Source organism: Pseudoliparis swirei, chromosome 12, assembly GCF_029220125.1.
Source record: "Pseudoliparis swirei isolate HS2019 ecotype Mariana Trench chromosome 12, NWPU_hadal_v1, whole genome shotgun sequence".
Lineage (NCBI taxonomy): Eukaryota > Metazoa > Chordata > Actinopteri > Perciformes > Liparidae > Pseudoliparis > Pseudoliparis swirei.
The window spans coordinates 4,848,104-4,868,532 of record NC_079399.1 but is presented as its reverse complement, the minus strand read 5'-3'; the positions used below and the strand labels follow the sequence as shown (position 1 = coordinate 4,868,532).

General features: G+C 44.1%; 1 protein-coding gene across 2 annotated transcripts in view; it reads left to right on the top strand.

Annotated features, from left to right (window-relative positions):
* The window catches only part of LOC130202345 (MAM domain-containing glycosylphosphatidylinositol anchor protein 2-like), a 181,589-nt gene extending 161,437 nt beyond the window's left edge, over positions 1–20,152 (top strand). The window contains exons 13-18 of one of the 2 annotated variants that reach the window (XM_056427817.1): positions 997–1,017; positions 3,110–3,265; positions 6,873–7,034; positions 12,649–12,779; positions 13,249–13,345; positions 15,296–20,152. In XM_056427817.1, coding sequence (XP_056283792.1) covers positions 997–1,017; positions 3,110–3,265; positions 6,873–7,034; positions 12,649–12,779; positions 13,249–13,345; positions 15,296–15,384 — 656 coding nt within the window. In that variant the 3' untranslated portion in view covers positions 15,385–20,152. Of the gene's footprint in view, positions 1–996; positions 1,018–3,109; positions 3,266–6,872; positions 7,035–12,648; positions 12,780–13,248; positions 13,346–15,295 lie in introns of those variants that run through there. The other variant, XR_008833335.1, reaches the window with a different exon arrangement.
* Positions 20,153–20,429: the final 277 nt, after the last annotated feature.

Here is a 20,429-nt window from a genome sequence, read left to right as displayed (position 1 = left end):
TTATATATATATTTATATATATGTATATATATATATTTATTTATTTATATATATATATTTATTTATTTATATATATTTATATATATATATTTTTTTATATTTATATATTTATATATTTCTATTTTATTCATATATACAGGACTGTCTCAGAAAATTAGAATATTGTGATGAAGTTCTTTATTTTCTGTAATGCAATTCAAAAAACAAAAATGTCATGCATTCTGGATTCATTACAAATCAACTGAAATATTGCAAGCCTTTTATTCTTTTAATATTGCTGATTATGGCTTACAGCTTAAGAAAACTCAAATATCCTATCTCTAAATATTAGAATATCATGAAAAAGTATACTAGTAGGGTATTAAACAAATCACTTGAATTGTCTAATTAACTCGAAACACCTGCAACGGTTTCCTGAGCCTTGACAAACACTCAGCTGTTATAAATCTTTTTTTTACTTGGTCTGAGGAAATATTACAATTTTATGAGATAGGATTTTAGAGTTTTCTTAAGCTGTAAGCCATAATCAGCAATATTAAAAGAATAAAAGGCTTGCAATATTTCAGTTGATTTGTAATGAATCCAGAATGCATGACATTTTTGTTTTTTTAATTGCATTACAGAAAATAAAGAACTTTATCACAATATTCTAATTTTCTGAGACAGTCCTGTATATATTTATATATATATTATTTTTATATATATATATATTTATATATACTGTATATATATTTATATTTATATATACAGCACTTTATTTGCCTGGACATGAACCTGCTGGAAATTCACTTTGGTCCCTGCCTTGTGTATATATTTTGTTTCCTCTTTATATTTAGTATTTTTATTGTTTTATTTTTTAATTTTTTATTAATGCTCAAAAGTGCACCCGTTGCTGTGATCCTGAAATGTCCCCACTGTGGGACTAATAAAGAAATATCTGATCTAATCTAATCTATTTCTGTGCTAATCACTGTCCCTGTCCTTTCTCATTCACAGCTCCCATCAACCCTCACCTGAGTAAGTAACGTGCGCCTTCCATCGACGTGTGATGAAGACACAAAAGAAGACTCTCTCACCTCCATCAGGCTGTCTGACGCGTCTCGTCTCCACGGGGCGGCGGGGGCGGCTTTTCTTTTCTTCTTTCTTTCTTTTCTTTGGGGATGTGCATGAGTCCGTCTGCACGCCCCTCGCTCCGTGAGCACGACTCGCCGCGTGCGCCTGCGACCTTTAAGCGCTCGGTCGCGGTGGAGACTTGACACGGTGACATTAGTCACGCCGTAATCACCGTGCGCATTGTGTCATGTGCTTTCGCACATTTGAATAGTTCTGTATTTTTTCGGGGGGGCGTTCGCACAAACATTGTTATAACAAACAATCCTAATCACCGGCATCATTATCCAAATCCACCGGAGGGGAATATCTTACCTACACGCCTCTTCCTCCTCTTCCTCCCTCCTTCCTCTTCTCCAAAATATCTCTCAGAGGGTGAAAACATTTAGTTTAGCTCACAGTGGATCGGGGGGGGGGGGGGGGGGGGTAGTTTCTGGCACCCGGAGCTAGACCTCCATTTAAATCTGCATGCCTACGAGGAGAAGTCAAGAGGGCCTGCAACCTCTTCCCTTCCTCTTCCTCTCTTTTATTCATATCCTCTCGCCTCTTCACCGCCTCTGATGCTCTGCCTCGCAGCGCCGGCGCCCTCCTCCCCTCCCCCGGTGCCTCCGCCCACTCCCTCTACCTCGAGTCGACGTTACCTCCATTACCTGAGTAGAAGCTGCAGATTCCACTCCTCTCTCAAGGTCACCACTCCAAACCGCTCGCAGACGCATTTTAATAAATCAATGAATATTTCTCGGAACACGCACGCCCGCGTCCTGAATCCCAAACGCTCGTCTTTTTCTTCTTCTTTTTTTTTTTTACTATCTCTTCGAGGGGCTTTGTTTTGTTACGTGGACCGAACGCACCTTTCGTGACACCGCTAATCTCGCTGCTCCCCCTCCGTTAAACTGGGTGGGTCAGCACACACACACACACACACACACACACACGCGAGTGATTTCTACCTCTTCATCAGTGTATGTAGCTGTTCGGCATAACCCTCCGTGTCTCCTGACCCATCGTAACCTTCCTCACAATTATTTTTGTCTCCATTGTTAAAGCAGGATGAAAAGTTACAGTTTCACTCCCTCGCTGCTCACTCCACTTGTTTGGAAATTGCGGTCGGAGGGGGAGAGTGTGTGTGTGTGTGTGGGGTGGGGGGGGGGGGGGCATGCAGTATCTCCATCTGCACACCCACTACAGAAAAGATGGAGAAGGGTTGAGAAGGAGGGGAGTGGGTGTCCATTTATGAACACTGATTACAGAGAGTCCTACAAGTGGGTCACTACAAAACCTCCAAGGACAGTCAAGTTACTATTATTAGCAGATATATATATTTATATATATGTATACATCTATATTTACATATATTTATAAATCATGAATTATGTGTTTCCGTCCTCTTTTGCATGACGTTTGTATTTCTTTAAATATCCGGGTGTGTGGGTTTGTGTTGATTGGCTTCTGGTATAGCGTCTAACAAGCAGCTCCGAAACACTCACACACACACACACACACTCACACACAAACACACACACACAAAAACACACACTTCCACTGGATGTGTTCAGGGTGCAGAGAGAAACTATACGCACTCTCAGTCAGTGAGAGGTCACGTCTTGAATTAGAGATTCTTCTCACCAGATAGTAGGTTTTAATTAGGACTGTGCTCTATATATATATATATATATATATATATATATATATATATAAATATACAATATGTACACACTTCCACTGCGGTTGTTTTCAGGTGCATTAATATTAATATTTTGGCACTCTCAGTCAGTGGGGTAAGAGGGCGTCTTGCAACCTTAGAGATTCTTCTCACCAGATAGTAGGTTTTAATTAGGCACTGAACCCCAGTTGCTTCTATATATATCCATATATATATATATAAGGATGGGTTAAATGCAGAGAACTAATTTCCCCTTGGGGATTAATAAAAGTGTATATTTATTTATTTATTTAATAATGTGACCGTGAGGGCCGGTTCTGCTCTGTCGCTCACCAGAAGAGTTCCACTGCAGCTTTGAGGAGGAGCCCATCTGCATGTTCTCGCAGGACAAGAACGATGATTTTGATTGGACGCGGCACAGCGCCGCCAGCCGCGACACCAAGTACACGCCCAACACCGGGCCCAGCGGCGACCGCACCAACTCCAAGCAGGGTGAGTAGTTTTGAGAGTCTGCCGTCCTTTTTGTTTCTCACACTTTCTTTCCCATCATGAGAACACTGAGCTAATCTAAAAAAAAATTTGTAAAAATATATTTTAAAAATAAATTTAAAAAAGAAGATGTGAAAATCTTGAGATTTTCAAAATAAAATAATTAGAAATATTGCACATGGTCTCATCAGTGTGGAGTAGGTCATCTAATCTCAAAGAAGTAGGTGAGGCCAGCACGTCTTCTGAAATCTGTTTTTATTTATATTTAATTTATTTTTAATTACTGTCAGTTACATCTCAAGCAGGTATGTATCATCTTTACTTCCAAGAGAGGTTTTATTGTCATTTTAGAAGGTCTCCTGACATAAGTCACTAAGCCCCTCCCACACAGTGAGTAGCCAATCACAGCGAAGCTGACGATGACTTTAAAAACCAACAACACAGAACAAGAGTGAATGGATTAAACAGTTTTAAAACATCAAATAAATAATAAATAATCTTCTATATATTCTGATTTTGGTATTCCATAAACAAGAATCTTAGAATATGCAAATGTGTCGGGGCACAAGATGCCTCCTGCTGAACTTTAAGAGTCCATTCTGTGAGTTTATGCTCTGGAGTTTGGAGTTCGCTGTGAACTGAGAAACTTTTCCTCCGTCAGCAGATGTGAAAACAAACTCTGCACATAAGTTATTGTTATGCACGGTGAAGGTCAAACACAGAGAAGCCCAAGCGGAGAGAGACTTTAACAAATCCCTAAAATAAGTAGAAATGGATGCATCCATTTCGCTCGACTATACCAAAGTGGAGTTTTTTTTCCGGTGGCACTCGTGGTGGCACGGGGACTTTCACGACTCACATGAGTGTAATAAGATGGAAGTGAATGGGTAAAACCCGAAAGCGGACCACGTGGTGAGTGTGAATGTGTCCTGCTGTCTGTTCCTGCTTCCCCGCTGTTCTTTCTCACCTCATCCAAGGATGCAGCTCCCTGTGGCGCTGGACAGGAATATATACTGTGTCTATATATATTTCCCCACTCTTTTTTTATTAATGCTCTAATGTGCACCCGCTGCGACTGTGGGACTGATAAAGGATTATCTTATCTTATATATATATGTATATATATATACATATATATTTCATATTTCGTATATATATATACACTACCGTTCAAAAGTTTGGGGTCACCCAGACAATTTCGTGTTTTCCATGAAAACTCACTTTTATTTATCAAATGAGTTGCAAAATGTATAGAAATTATAGTCAAGACATTGACGAGGTTAGAAATAATGATTAATATTTGAAGTATTAATTTTGTTCTACAAACATCAACCTCAAAGGAAGGCCAGTTATAGCTTATATCACCAGCATAACTGTTTTCAGCTGTGCTAACATAATTGCACAAGGGTTTTCTAATCAGACATTAGTCTTCTAAGGCGATTAGCAAACACAATGTACCATTAGAACACTGGAGTGATAGTTGATGGAAATGGGCCTCTATACACCTCTGGAGATATTTCATTAGAAACCAGACACTTCCACCTTGAATATTAATTTACCACATTAACAATGTATAGTGTGTATTTTTGATTCATTTAATGTTATCTTTATTGAAAAAACAGTGCTTTTCTTTGAAAAATAAAGACATTTCTAAGTGACCCCAAACTTTTGAACGGTAGTGTATATTAATGTATATTTACATTAATATATATGAAATATATACATATAGATATTTCATATTTTATATATATATATTTCATATTTCATATATATATTAATGTATATTTACATTAATACAAATAAAAAAGATACAAATAAAACACAATAACAATACTAAATATAAAATACTAAGACTAAAATACTAAATATACAGAGGAAACAAAATATATACACAAGGCAGTGACACAAGTGAATTTCCAGCAGATTAAAGTGTCCAGGAAAATAAAGTGCTGAGTGTGCCGTTTGTTGTGTGTGTGTGTGTGTGTGTGTGTTTGTGTGTGTGTTTAGAATATCGACTGATACATGTCACATAACTGGAGATTTAGGAAAATGAGATACAAATTGTCACACAAACAACGTCAATATTCACCAGCGAGCAAATTACTCATCCGGGGATCATTCTCTCCATTCTCTCTCTGCGTAGCTGAACAATCGAATCGTAAAAGTGACGCACAAATGGAGAAAAGAAAACACGGTTTGAGTGCGTGAGCGATTATTTGTTGCCAGCTGTCAGACGCTGCACCTGCCCATCGGATTGGAAACAAGTCGGTTGAATGCATTTTTTTTTTTATGGACACCGCTCTGTGTTTTCCTGTGTAATCCATGCATGAACTCATGAATCACGTCTATTATGCCGTCGCTGAAGGACGGGGGAAGAAAAACATCAAAACGCCGCCGTTTCGCGGAAAAGTTTCACTTTTTTTTTGACATTTAGAAATGATTTTGAAATATTAGTGTTCCCATCTGAGTCGATTTCAGCTTATTGTGTCATCGATCGCTCGACGCGGCGAGCAGCCTTCATCATTTGTATTCCAGATAATCTTGTAACTGAGAGTTCCATGGGTACCTAAACCAGAGGAAAAACACTGCATTTAAAAACGGAGTCTTCAACATGTCAGTTACCAGCGCAGGTATTCAACATTCAACACCTTGATGGATCAAGAATTTATATAATTGGATTTTTGCAGGAAATCTGCCGCAGGATTCTTCTATGAATCTGCTGATGGAAAAGTAACCGTGGTGGACTAACTATAAGTGCCTATTACGGGCGCCACGGCACCGGCGCCAGCTGTAGCAGTAAATAATGCATCGGCTTTAATCACCTAATGGTTTCCAAAAAAAATAAAGTCCAGCATTTCATTACCGTCCCCATTCCTCTTTGCACGTGTAATTATCTGATATGAAATTCAACCGAGGGAGATAATGCATTTGATTTTGGCTGGAGGGGGGAGGGGGGAGGGGGGGGGGAGACGCCAAGCCACCTTCCCTGTGGCAGAATGGCTTCATCCGACGTAATAAATGTAACTCTCCATTGTTGCCCCCCCCCCCCCCCGGCCTTCGTAGAACGAGCCCCGCCCCTTTTCTCCATATATGGGCGGTTTCATCCCATCTTCAGAATGACCTCGCTATTCTTGTTCAAAGGGTGACATCAACTGCGTGTGCAGCTCCTCAGCACTTTACGGCTTCTTCTCAGACACTCTTGATACTGCAGTACACACACACGATGGACACATTTGTCCTCATAACTGACATCCGGGAAAAGTGCCGACGGTGCACAAAAAAAAAACGAGAGCAGCAATCGAGACGATTTTAAAAACGAACCCTCCCTTTTTTTTTTCTTTTTTTTTTTTTACGCCAGACGTCTATCGAAGATCAAAGGCAATTAAAAACCACCCAAACTGTCTGTGTAACCTTCCTTTTTAAATGGTTTATTACCAATTCAGGGGTGCAGTCACCTTCCGTTTAAAGCTCAAACGTGTCGGGGTCGACGGAAAACCGAGATAAGTGTCGACGGAAACGACTCGAATGACCCCGAAATGTGTTAAAATGATCTACTTGTGTCCATATACACGCATGTCTCACGTGTTTTTCCGTGTTTCTGTGTTTGAAGGTTTCTACATGTACATTGAGACGTCGAGGCCGCGCAACGACGGCGACAAGGCGCGGCTCATAAGTCCGTTCTTCAACGTCGCCCCCAAAAACCCGTACGGCGTCACCAACCCGTCCGCCTACTGCTTCGGCTTCTTCTACCACATGTACGGCAAGCACATAGGTGAGACTCCTCCCACCGGACGCTTTCATTGGCTCTCGGTGTTTAAATCTGCCGCGATGTTTATCCATCTTAATGTTCATGGCTCGATGCTTTCATATAGAGACCGATGAAGATGAGGGTGATTACGCTCGTCGTTTAAACAACCCGTCACAGGTTCTGTGGCAACTTAAATTGCTGCTAAATTTCTGTGTATTTTTTAATTCAATTCACTTTATTTTGTATCGCCCATTCTCACAGATTACAAATTTGCCTCAGAGGGCTTTACGATCTGTCCACATAGACATCCCTGACCTTTGACCTCACATCGGATCAGGAAAAACTCCCAAGATCCCTCTCCAGGATGGACAGAACAATAGATGTCATGTGACCAGAAGGACAGATTTAGAGTTAAAACACATTCAATGAGTATGACAGAGTGTATGAATAATTGGTAGTAGGCATGGACCCCGATCCAGACCTCCATGATCCATCAGGCAGATGGAGGTAGAGAGGAGGAGTGGGCGGAGTCTCAACAGGGCCATGGCATAGTTGATAGTAGACATGGACCACGATCCAGACCTCCGTCATCCATCTGCCTGATGGAGGTAGAGAGGAGGAGTGGGCGGAGTCTCAACAGGACCATGGCATAGTTGGTAGTAGGTATGGACCACGATCCAGACCCATGAGGCCGATGGATCACGGAAATGAAGAAGATGCGTTCTTATATGTAGTCCATCTCCAGCCCAGGTGTGCGTGGCTCACACCATCACACATCAAACATAAAGAGAGAGGGATGAGATCCTTTGTCATCTACATGGGGGTTTGGGTAAAAAGAGAAATGGTTGTTTTTGCGAGACAGAAACACTCAGGGAGGGAAAAGTAGGGGCACTTTTACCCGCAAGCAACCGAATCTCAGTCATTTCCACACAGTTTGTCCCCGTGGCCGGTGCAGGGGGCGGAAAGTGCAGCCATCAGATGTTTTGAGCAAAAAATATAAGAGGTATATCTCATTTTTACCACAAAGCCCTCTTCAAAGGCGCGTACACAAATCCCGGGCATTAGCTCACACACTCCTCCCCGAATGTAGATAACAGCGAAATGAATGTTCAATAAGCTGTGACATCACTGCAGGCTGCACCTGATGAGATGTTTACAGCGAGCGTTCGTACTGCTCCACCTTCTGCTGAACCTCCACCAGCTCCAACGCACTCGTCCTCCTCTCTTCGTCCTCCTCTCTTCGTCCTCTCTTCATCCTCCTCTCTTCGTCCTCCTCTCTTCGTCCTCCTCTCTTCGTCCTCCTCTCTTCGTCCTCCTCTCCCATTTTTCTTTTGTGGATCTCAATGATTTTATCTCCCCTTGAAGTGTGTAAAATGACTCGTGTTGGCATGAATAATACACACGCCGGCTCACAGGTTGTTCTATTGAGTGTGTGTGTGGGGGGGGGGGGGGGGGAACCAAACATCTGGAAAAGTAGGAAGTGAGGGAGGAGGAGAGGATGTAAGGATAGGGGCGTTGGAGGGCGACTCGGCGGGGAGGCGAGAGCTCCTCCGGCTCCCCGCCGAGGTTGAGTAGGCCGTGACATTTCCAATTTGCTCAAATTGATCGCCAGCCAGACACCCTCTCTCTCTCTCTCTCTCTCTCTCTCCCTCCCTCCCCCCCCCCCCCCCTCTGTGGTGAAGCCCGTGCCCAGACTGGGGCGTGTTATGATGAATGGGCTAAATGTCAAGGACTTGAAACCCAGCTCAGATCCTCCATGGCTACGCTCCATTTGGTTTTCTGCCTCTCCGGGAGACATTCACCCCCCCCCCCCCGCCAGAGAACTCGAGAATGTTGGTTTTGTGATACTTTTTCTACCCGGAGACAAAATGCACCCAATGATGTGCCGGAGGCCGCAATCTATATCGATGAGGAGTTCTGGATGAAGAACAGTGGCACGGGCTCAAAGGAACTCCCCCGTAGTTAGCTAGCGGAGGGGTGTGTGTGTGTGTGTGTGTGGGGGGGGGGGGGGGGGGGTACCTGAGACAAGGTCACACTCAATTACTCAAGCGCACACATCAAAGTGTTTTGGTTTATCACATTACGTCTCCGGCAAAGCAACTTTCTGACCTTCCGAGGAGGGATGGAGGCCTCCTTTCAACAGCAAGGAGGGTGGTCCTGCACCCCCCCCCCCACCCCCCCCCCTCCCTCGCTCTCTCTCTCTCTCGCCCTCACTCCGGAATCTGTAACCCGTCCAGGTGCCGTGTCTCACTTCTTCCGACAGACTGACGTCTTCCTCCGCTCTCAGATCTCTTATAAACGTCACAAGTGTCTGCCGAGGGAAGCCAAAGGATGTTCGACCTCTGGGCTTTTTTTTCTTCTTTTTTCGCCCGGGACGTGAAGACGCTGACACATCGCCGCCCACGTGGTGGAACAGTTCAAAAGGAAACTTTTCCTACATCCTAAACACTTACGAAGGGGGGGGAGGGGGGGGTGAAAACCGCGGGTCACGATCTGTTTGAGGGGCTCGTCGTCGGGGGGGGGGGGGGGGACCGTACGCTGTATGATGAAAGAAGACAAACGGCGACATGCAGTGTAGCTCCGCCCCCCCACGGAGATGTACAGTAATGAGGCACCTCGCCGAGGAGAGGGTGCATCGAAGAGGAGATCGGAGATGTCGACACAGCTGGGTTTCTAAAAAAAAAAAAATGTTATCGCCAGTTTCGGTCAACCCAAAGGTTACGCCGAACATATTTGTGAAATTCACTTTGACTTCAGAGCAGACGTCCTGCTGAGCTCGTCAATGCCAACCTCTCTCTCTCTCTCTCTCTCTCTCTCCGGCGATTAGAAAAGAGGTTGCACTCCGTGTCATCATCTGTTTCATATCAAAGACAAGCCGTCTTCACTGGGGGGGGGGGGGGGGGGGGGGCCTGGATTGTGTCTCCTATCCTGGGACGAGGGCGGTCGACGCTTCCGTGTTATTATTTTTTCATAAATGCACTTCAGTGACATCCGACGTCTTTTTGGTCGAAACAGGAAGCCGGAGAAGAAGCCGAGCGTAAATAGTTTGACGCTAAACGGCACATTAGGAACTCTCTCGCCTTTTCATGCTCGCCGGAAAAAAGAAAATAGCAATTCTCATCGCACATCGCCCATTAGCGATGATTAATTTGGATTAATAGAAGCGCGGAGAATAATTCATCTTCGGCTTGCAGAATCACAACTTAATAGATGTATTCATGCGACCTGAGTTTAACCTTTTGGCTCGGCTTCGAATGCAGAGGAGTACGTTCGTTTGAGATGCAGGAGAAAGGTGAATATTAAGATGAACCGTCGGTGTCGCTCAAATATGGGAGAAGAAATGCTGCAAGAAAAGAAGATGCAGAAGAGTTTCACGTGTTTGCTTTTATAGTTCTTCCGAATACTTTTATGCGTTTTTGTTTGCAGCACAACAGCAACTGGCCTAGCATTAACAAACAACCACACCGTTAGCCGAGGTGAGTTCTACCGCTGGGGATGAACACACACTCTCTGTGACCGAGCACAGTGTGAGGAGGGCTCTGTTGAGGGTGAACACCAGGAAAGCTGCAGGTCCAGATGGCATATCTGGGCGAGTACTGAAGACCTGTGCTAACCAGCTAGCTCCAGTGTTCACCACAATATTCAACCTCTCCCTGGCTGAGTCCGTGGTCCCCGCCTGCTTCAAGAGATCCACTATTGTCCCTGTGCCCAAGAATGCTTCTCCAGCATGTATGAATGATACCGACGGTGGCCCTCACCTCGGTGGTCATGAAATGCTGAGAGGCTGATAAAGGACTACATCTGCGCCTTCCTCCCTTCCTCCATGGACCCGCTGCAGTTTGCTTATCGCCCAAACAGATCCACGGATGATGCTGTCTCCCAGGTACTGCACACCACACTCTCTCATCTGGACAGCCAGAGGGGGCTATGTCAGACTGCTGTTCATTGATTATAGTTCAGCTTTCAACACCATAGTCCCTCCAGACTGGCCGGCAAGCTGATTGAGCTGGGACTGAACACCCCCTGTGTGCTTGGATCCTGGACTTCCTGACCGCCAGGCCACAGGTGGTCAGGGTGGGCAGACACCCTCAAATCCCTCACCCTGAACACAGGATCCCCCAGGGTTGCGTCCTCAGCCCCTACTGTACTCCCTGTACACACATGACTGTGGCCAGGTTCAGCTCCAACACCATCATCAAGTTTGCGGATGACTCAGTGGTGGTGGGCCTGAACTCCGAAAACGACGAGAAGGCCTACCTGGAGGAAGTTGCTGATCTGTCACTCTGGTGCCAGGACAACAGCCTCATCATGGATGTCACCACATCTAAGGAGCTGATTGTGGACTTTTAGGAGGTACAACAACAGAGGAGACACACACAGGGGGGGAACGGGACTACTACTGGAGAGGTGAGCGTATAAATACCTGGGAGTCCACATCACCGAGGATCTGACATGGTCAACAAACACAGACACTCTGGTGAGAAAGGCAAGGCAGCGCCTACCACCTCAGGCAGCTGAGGAAATTTAAAGTTTTCCCAGATCCTTCAGTCCTTTTACTCTCTGGCTGTAGAGAGCGTCCTGACAGGAAGCATCACAGCCTGGTTTGCAACTGCAACTGCTCAGGACAGGAAGGCTGTGGAGAGAGTAGTGCGTTCTGCTGAGCGACTATTGAACTACACTCCCACCCTGCAGGACTTGTACACCAGGAGGTGCAGAACCAGAGGCGGCAGGATCATGAAGGATCCTCACCACCCCAACAACAGACTGTTTCAGCTGCTGCGGTCAGGCAGGCGCCTCCGTAGTCACGCTGCAAGAACAGAGAGACTGAGACGGAGTTTCTTTCCTCAGGCCATCAGGATTGTGAACCCGACCTCACCAGGACCCCACATAGACCCACAAACTGCCCCTCTTAGGCACACACACACACACACACACACACTTACTGTAAAAAATGTGTGTTTTTTTTTTTTTTAAATATGTGTAATTGTTGCCCTTGCACATTCCTGCTGAGCATTGCCACTTTCATTTCACTGCACACCCTGTGTGTGTATGTGACAAATAAAACATCTTGAATCTTGAATCTTCCGATGGACGTTTAATGGAAATAGAAGAGTCTCCATAAAGTCCCTTATTGTTATGAACTAGACCTCTTTGTTAAGATTCCTCCTAGTTTGCTTGGATTCACTTTCTCTATTTTTTTTCTGCAAAGATCGATATTAAAACAGTTTCTTGGTGTAATACGAAGTCTGCCTGAATAAATTTTGCAATTCGACAAATAATAATGTCTCTATTTTTTCACTCAGAATACAAATAAACCGTCATATTACTTTTAAAATGACTGAAGAGGGGGAGAAAGAAAAAAAGGAGAGTGCATGAGGAAAGAAAGCAATAGAAAACAATCAATATTAGTTCATAATGGTAGGATATTAAAGTTACAACCTCAAAGATCTCTGTTTCATTTTCTCTGGCGGCCCCTGTGGCGACACGCTGTAACTGCAGGTGGTGTTTTTTGGATCTCACTTCCCGGAGATCCAAACAGCTTGTTGGATAACAGACATTTATTAACGTATAACGTAATGTATCTGTTCCTTTGAATAAAGAAAATCTAACTGTGTAACCGCCTCTCTCTCTCGTCCAGGAATGCTGAACGCCCTCCTCAAACAGAAGGGCCAAACGACCTCCGAGGGTCCCGCGTGGTCGCTAAACGGTAACCAAGGTGACCGCTGGAAGCAGGCGAAAGTCAGCATTCATCCGACGGCGTCCTTCCAGGTGAAGACGAGGAAACTCGATCAATCCGATACGCGGCGGGCGTTCCTCCTTCCTGTTGCCCTCTATTTCCTTTTGTTTGTATGGTTGAAGTATTGGTTTCCTCCGGGGCGGCATATTGATGTGGCACTTCACAGGCCCGGGATATTAAGCAGAGGAGTGGACATTGTTAGCGGTCGGGAAAGCAATATCACTCACACTTTGCCACCAGGACGCCTACTCTTTTTTGGAGTTGAGAATATGGCACGGCAATACGCTCGATCATATTTACGACCGCGGCTGCGGAAAGTAATTATAGTTTCAGCTCGACTTCTGAGTCTTTCGGTTTTGGGGTTTGTTTGTTCCCTCTCTTACTTCTAACCTTAACTTCTTTTTTTTCCCGAGGCGCTAATTCAGAATTTCTTTTTCACCGCGGCACCAATTATTTTTTTCTTTCTTCTAATGTGACGCAACGTGTGTTTCCTCTCTGCAGGTGGTACTCGAAGGCATCCGAGGTTCAGGCATGGAGGGCGACATCGCCATCGATGATGTCACGCTGGAGGAAGGGGAGTGTCGAGACCCACCGCCCAGTGAGTATCATGCCGAGTAGACAAAAGCGAATATCAACAGAGCAGTAAAATTACATTTTAAAAGTAAAACAACAACAAAATATATCAAAACGGTACAAACAAATTATCGTGATTACAAAAAACGAGAAACATTTCAGATTCACAGTCACCTTCAAAACAACAGACGCACACTAGTAGCGACTCTTAAAAACGCAACGTTAGCCTTTAACTTTTTTATTTTTGTGTTTCCTTCTGGCCCTTCTTGGCCAGATGCATGGTTAATTTAAATGTATTTTAATTTATTTTAATTTGTATTTATTTATATTTATTTATTATTATTTTTTGTATTTTTATTTATTTTTATGTTTTATTATTATTATGCATTCTTACTTTTGAAGGTTGTATTTCTGTAAAAATACCTAAATAAAATAACAAGTATAAAAAAATACATTTAAAAACACGTCGCTAGCAAAACCGTTGTTTTCCTACGGTCCGCCCTTTAAATGCCGCGCGGTTGGTTTTTCTAGCGTTTTTTGGGCGCGCATAATAATTAAAACATTCTCAACTTTAAGCGCGAGGCGGAGCACACACAACCCGCCATTGACGAAGTGATATCGGCAGGCGGACAAACGCCGTCGGTTCGATGCCGCGCGTGTTTTTTTCCCCAGGTTGGGACGGACGTTTTTTCCCGAGGCTTCTCAAACCGAGACGTCGTTCTCGCGTTCGTGAAACAGAAGTCGGCGATCTTCGAGATTGTTGTTCCAGTTACATTTCACATCCGTCGTGACTCAGAGACACCAGATTGATTCATTGGGAGTTCCCGCAGCGGTTCGCCCGGGCCGAGGACCGAGTCATGCCGAGAATAATGCATTTCAATCTCAGAGGATGAATATTATATGACTTTGTGTAATGTGAGAGATGGGGGGCGGGGGGGCGGGGGGGGGGGATTAGAAAGCTGTTTTAGAATCTGATCACACTCAAAAGAATAGTTTAGCAATTTGAGGAAATACATTGAGAGTTTGATGCCGCGCTCGTGTCTGGTGGTAGAATACGAAGCGGGAGACGGAGGACGGTTTAGAGACGGCGGGCCGGGATCATCGAGATCCACCCGGCCGGCACGCTGATGTCCTTTGAGTTGAACCTGGACCTAAATCAGAGATATCGTGAGTAGTTAGCCATGCTCGCTGTTTTCCATTTTTATTCCAAGATAATACAACCCGCTGATGAGAAATTATCATTCCTATGTCAGGGGGGGATATTTACATATTTTTTTAGGCGGCAATTTTTTCCCCCACTGACTGAAATCCAGAGGTATTTAAAAAGAAATTGGGGGCACTTTTTGAAACTTGTGAAAAAACATTTAACTGTTCAAAAATAGTTTTAAAATAATAAATACACTTATTTCGGCTTACAGTATATGATGTGTCATAAAAATGGCAATAATAAGACCATTAGGCAGTAGTCTACAGATTCAAATAACAAAAAACTAACAGAAAACATCAATCAGACAATCATATAAAATACTAATCTTATTGATTTGTGGTTATTTATTATTATACATTTTTTAAAACAACTATTAACAGTTATAACTTATGACTTTGGTTTTCTATAATTAAAAATTATTATTTTTTTACCTATAACTAGTACAGGCCATACAGAGAGGACACACACAACAAAGAACACAAATAAAAGACGATTAAATGATCAGAATTATGGGGCATGTTGCCCCTCTAGTGACATCAGGGGCACAATCATATATCTTAGGGGCAGTTTTGACCTTTGCCCTCGTGTATATCCGAAGCTGACCTACGTACATTAGAGTGCCATCGATCTTCTCGATCGTCTTCTTCTCTCGGCGAGGTTCTTTTCCTCCGCCCTCGAACCCCCACTCGGCTCACGCCACGTCCACAGGAAGCACATCAAATAAATCTCTGCCATCCTTTTCTGTTTCTTCCACTTCCTCCGTCGTAGATCTCAGCGCCAAGGCCCCGTCCTCGTCCTCCCATATATGGCTGCTGTTCGTCGCCGTGGTGACGACCCTCCTGGAAGGTCAGAGGTGACCCTTCTCTCCTCCGTCATCTCAGAGGCGAATATTCAGACCTCACCGTCTGTGAACTGTCCCCTCGGCATCCAATCACCAAAGATTCATGCATCCTGAAGAGCGGCGGGGCGGGGGGGGTCCCCGTGCCAGACCTCGGGGGGGCCGGAATTAACGAAAAGAGAGAGAAAAGATCGTGATTTAAAAAAAAAAAATAATGAAGAAGATGCGCAATTTCTTTTCATTTTTTCTTCGAGAGACCTCTTTTACAGAAACCACTCGTCGGCGCAGAGGCTCTGGACGTCTTGACGAGCCCGAGAGAGTTCACGGGGACGGACCGTTTGTAAAGCACAAGAACTATTTTATGAAGTTATGAAAAATATTGTTAGAAGGTGGCGGAATATAAAGACAACTGCTGACTTTTACCAAGAGGAGGTAACATCCCCCCCCCCCCTCCGCTTACAAATACATGGAATCAGACCTTTTCTCTGTGTCTCTTTATCTTCATTTTCACCGACACTTGTTTTTCCCGCCTCGGCATTTCTTCATCTGCTCGGTGCTGAGCTGTAGAAAAAAACCAGGACTCTAGGAAACATGTAGTTATGTCAGCTTACCCCCCCCCCCCCCCCATGTAGCTTCCTATGTATCTATTAACACTGTGCTCACGAGTCCAAGTGGCCAACCGACGGTATTGTGGCAGAAGAAGAAGAAGAAGGGGAAATCAGCGTGAGGTGTAGACTGGAGGGCGAAGAGGAGGAAGAGGAGGGGGCAGGCAGGCAGAGAAAGGTCCGATTAGCGAAGGCCCGGCTCCGATATCCCAGTCGGCGGTCCGCCCGTGGGAAAAAGAAAAAAAAACAGAAGCCGCTTTACTTTCTGCCATGAAACAAAGTGCCTTCGGATTACAAAAGCCGGATCGTGAGCCCGGGCGTCGATCAACATCGAACACGCCTCTGTTCGTGTTTTCCTCCGACGGGCGACTTTTTTTTTCTACGTGTTTCTTTTGCCCCACAAGTGCTGACGGGGAGGGCGACAGCGTTCAGAGGGAGCGCCCCGGATTTAAACTCCTGATGGGGACAGTCAGTCTGAGTGTGTGTGTGTGTGCGGGCGACTGTGTGTGTGTGTGTGTGTGTGTCAGCTGACCCCGGTTGGAAACGATTTGGATGGATTGCGGTCGACAGTGAGGCTCTGGATCCTTTTTTTTCCTTCATTTTTTGGTTGTTGTCGCAGAAAGACGAGATCATGCAGGAGGATGAAGACGCTCCATCGAATGGATACCCCTCTCTCTCTCTCTCTCTTCCCATAATTCTCCCCGAGCATTTTATTTTTTTTTAAACAAAAGAACAACCGCTGAATAAAACATTGCGTCGTGCAGCGAGGAGAGCAGGAACTCTGGGCTCCTCACGAGGGCGACGAGCCTCGCCCCCCTGCCCCTCCGCCATTTATATGGAACAATACGAGAATAAAAGATGATAATGACCATAATAAGTCATGATATTTTATTACTCTAGCGAGAATGTTTCTCTGCTTTTACACAAACTGTGAAGATATTGACTGTGGAAGATCTACCTGAGACCATAACCTTAACCAGCGGGGTTTTTAACAAAAAAAAGTACTGTAAAAAAGAGAAAATAAGAAAATGAAAAATTCCGTCCATTGTTGGTTATGACAAAATGTTTTGAGGACTTTGTGTCTTGTTCCTTATTTTTTATTTTATTTTTTGCGTTGAAGATGAATTAACTTCCTTTCTCTTCTTGTTGTCTCCATTTTGCATCGCTTGAGTATCAAAGCTGATGGAAGCATAAGAAGTAAACCAATTTGGTCAACTGTATAACTTGTAAATGTTAAAGAAGCTCTATTCAAAAGGTTTATGATAAATGTTTTATGTTGGAGTACAGGAAGCACAACATACAGTTTAAGGTCTCTCTACGTATGGAATCCATTTCATGTTCCTCAGCACACGCGTGACCCACGGGCTCTCCGACCCGAGTCCACGCTCAACGGCAAACGGGTGCTTTTCGTTTGGCTTGTTGCATTTATATTCATCGTGCAACTGAAGGACAGAAAGGGAGCCCAGTGAGGAGTCAAATGAAAGGTTTGTAAAAAAATGCCTCTGGGCCGGTCCGAGTGGGTCACAGACACGTGTGAGCATAGAGCTGTGTACAATAGAAAAGAACTGACACATGTAAAGAAGATTTTAAAAAACAGAGCAGAATGATGAGTTTCAGGACGTCCTTATAGTCGGTATGATATTATTACAGAGATATTATCAGCGCTATTTTCTGCAATTATATTGTTTTTTTCCATAAGGTCCAGATCATAATGAATGTAAATGGAGTTCTGGGGCATGTAGCATGTTGCTATATCCTCATGTGGGATGTAGCATGTTGCTATCCCCTCCTGGGGTATGTAGCATGTAGCTTGTGATGAAAAGTGCCAAAGTGCCCCGTGCCGTCGTCACTAAGTATGGATATGAGTGTATTTAGATATTTTGGTAACTGTTCCTTTTACTGTCACCCTGAGCACCTGGTAAATAATCACGTGAGAGCAGCGACGCCGTAGTACTGTGCACGAATGGTTCAGAGTTACAGCTGGATTTAATTAATTTAAGTAATAGCTTTTTCACTTTCTTTCTAAAAAACGGTTAGCTTAGCTTAGCACAAAGACTGAAAACGAGGGGGAACTGCTAGCCTACGGAGGGAACAAAAAGCCAAAAATAAGCATACTTCTCCAAACTTTCAGCTCCTAAATAAAAGCCGGGTTATTGCCAAATTTAACTTGAATGAACAGAAGAAGGAAAGAAACAGATTGTGTCCTTCTTTTGTGGTGTTTATTATTATTATTATTATTATTATTATTATTAAAATCCGGGTACCTTTATCTGCAAAACTCGAGCTTACACCCGGCTCTGCTCTCCATGTTGATAAACGTCCTCTAAGCTTCTTCATATTACACTTGAATTAGATTAACATTATTTAAATACGTAAACAGCGGTGTGTTCACTGACTTCATTCTGAACGGCGGCGAGAGGCCTCCAAGATTATATTCAATTTAAAAGGACTCTATTTATTGTTTAGCATGAGTTATGCAATCCAGTAATATGAATACTGCATTCTCAAATACAGCACGGCATTATTAGTGCAGACGGTTGTTTAACTTTCTAATTGTTTGCTAGAAATAGACAATTTGTTGATTTTAATTGTTAAAAGTTTCTATAAAACCTTTTTTTTCAAAGAACTGAAATATAACCATTAAAATAAGTCGACACGAGTAAAGCTGAAATACTGAAGCTTGCGGTACACATGAGGCGTATTGGATTGCACTCCATTGTGCTGGTTCACATACCATAAGATTGGGGATTGAATTATGAACATTTTGGCATTAGTTGCATGCCAATTGGATACAAATTGACCGCGCTTTGGTAAAAAGAAGATGTTGACCTTTCCATGACCTTGACCTTTGACCCAATTGATCCCAAAATCTAATCTAATGGTCCCCGGATAATAACCAATCATCCCACCAAATTTCATGCGATTCGGTTTAATACTTTTTGAGTTATGCGAGTAACACGCATACAAATGAATTAATTAATTAATTAATACACAGCGATCAAAACAACCTTCCGCATTTTCAATGCAAAGGTAATTGTGCCGTTGTGGATGAATGTACCCGGTGCTTACATTAAAACTTTAAAAAATGTGGAGAGGGGGGGGGGGTGTAGAATTTAAAGGATGCGGGCTGTCAGGCCGTAGATTGAACATAATTGGGGCGACATGCAGCGCGCTGAAACTGTTTCCCAGCTTCTGTGGCGAATTAGATTAAAGCCGTCCGTGTGAGTTGAACCATGACCGGTGGGGAGGAAATGTAATGCAAAACAGAGTATTGCCTGGAGGCCTAGAAAGTGCATACTTTGTAATAACATAAACTAAAGGTGGAGAAGTTACACTTTGTTATACTGCTGTAGTGTAGTTTCTTAAGCAGGGTTTTCTTTCTTTAAATCCAGCTGTAATTTTCACATATAGCGAACGCTGTAATCTACCTGGTAACGTATTGAAACTCCCGATACCGCGTAGCGTCGAGTCTCTCGAAAAGGAACACGCCCACCTGCTCACTTCCTGTTGGACCTCAGAAGGGCGTCGTTCGTCGCCCGGAATAACGTGGTGTGATTGCCACCGATAGCGCCGCAAATTATCACTCGACACACCCTGTGTTATTGATTCAGCAAAAGATAATTGGTGCCAGCAGTGTGTGTGTGTGTGTGTGTGTGTGTGTTGGGGAGACAGAGTTTGTCAGTCGCAGTGGATTTGGCAAGTCAGGGACTCAAACGGGGGACAACATGCTTGTCAGATTGGACCTGAAACATCCCCACTGTGTCGGGGGTGTTTTTCAAGAGTGAAATTGCCGTCTTAACGCGCCGAGTTTCCTTCAGCGCTCACGCGGCGGCGCGGCGGCCGTGAGTGACTTCTCGACGGGAGGCTCGTCTGCAGTCCCACTAAATAACTGGGAGAGGGAGACACATTTCAGAGATCTCATTTGACTGTGTCGGGGGGGAGAGTAGCAGTGTGTGTGTGTGTGTGTGTGTGTGTGTGTCGCTACTCGATGGCACAGCTTCTCAAGCGTGACAACTTCGCCGGTGAACCGCCACCCTCTCGGTACTTTATTGTCCCCCCCCCCCCCCCCCGCGTCGGGAGTGAAGCTCGCTGCTTTTTTTCTCGATGGAATCACAGGCCGGGTGTTCCAGTTATTTACCATCGGTGCATCAGGATGACAACATAAAGAGAACCCCCCCCCCACACACACACACACACACACACAAACAAAAGACCCCTGGAAATAATGAGATGTGATCCTGTAACATGGAGGTTGTTGAGCGAACTGTGTTTCAGTGATGTTATTTATCTTGTTGTGCCCCCCCCCCCCCCCGTAACGAGGACCTGTCACTCTTCTCTGTTTTGTGCTCTAATTTATATATGATCAGGCTTCTTTTTCATTGTATTCCTTTTTGGATTTATCACCCTTTTTTTTGTGTGTGCCATACCTGCAACTAATGAAAAAAATAAAGAAAAAGGA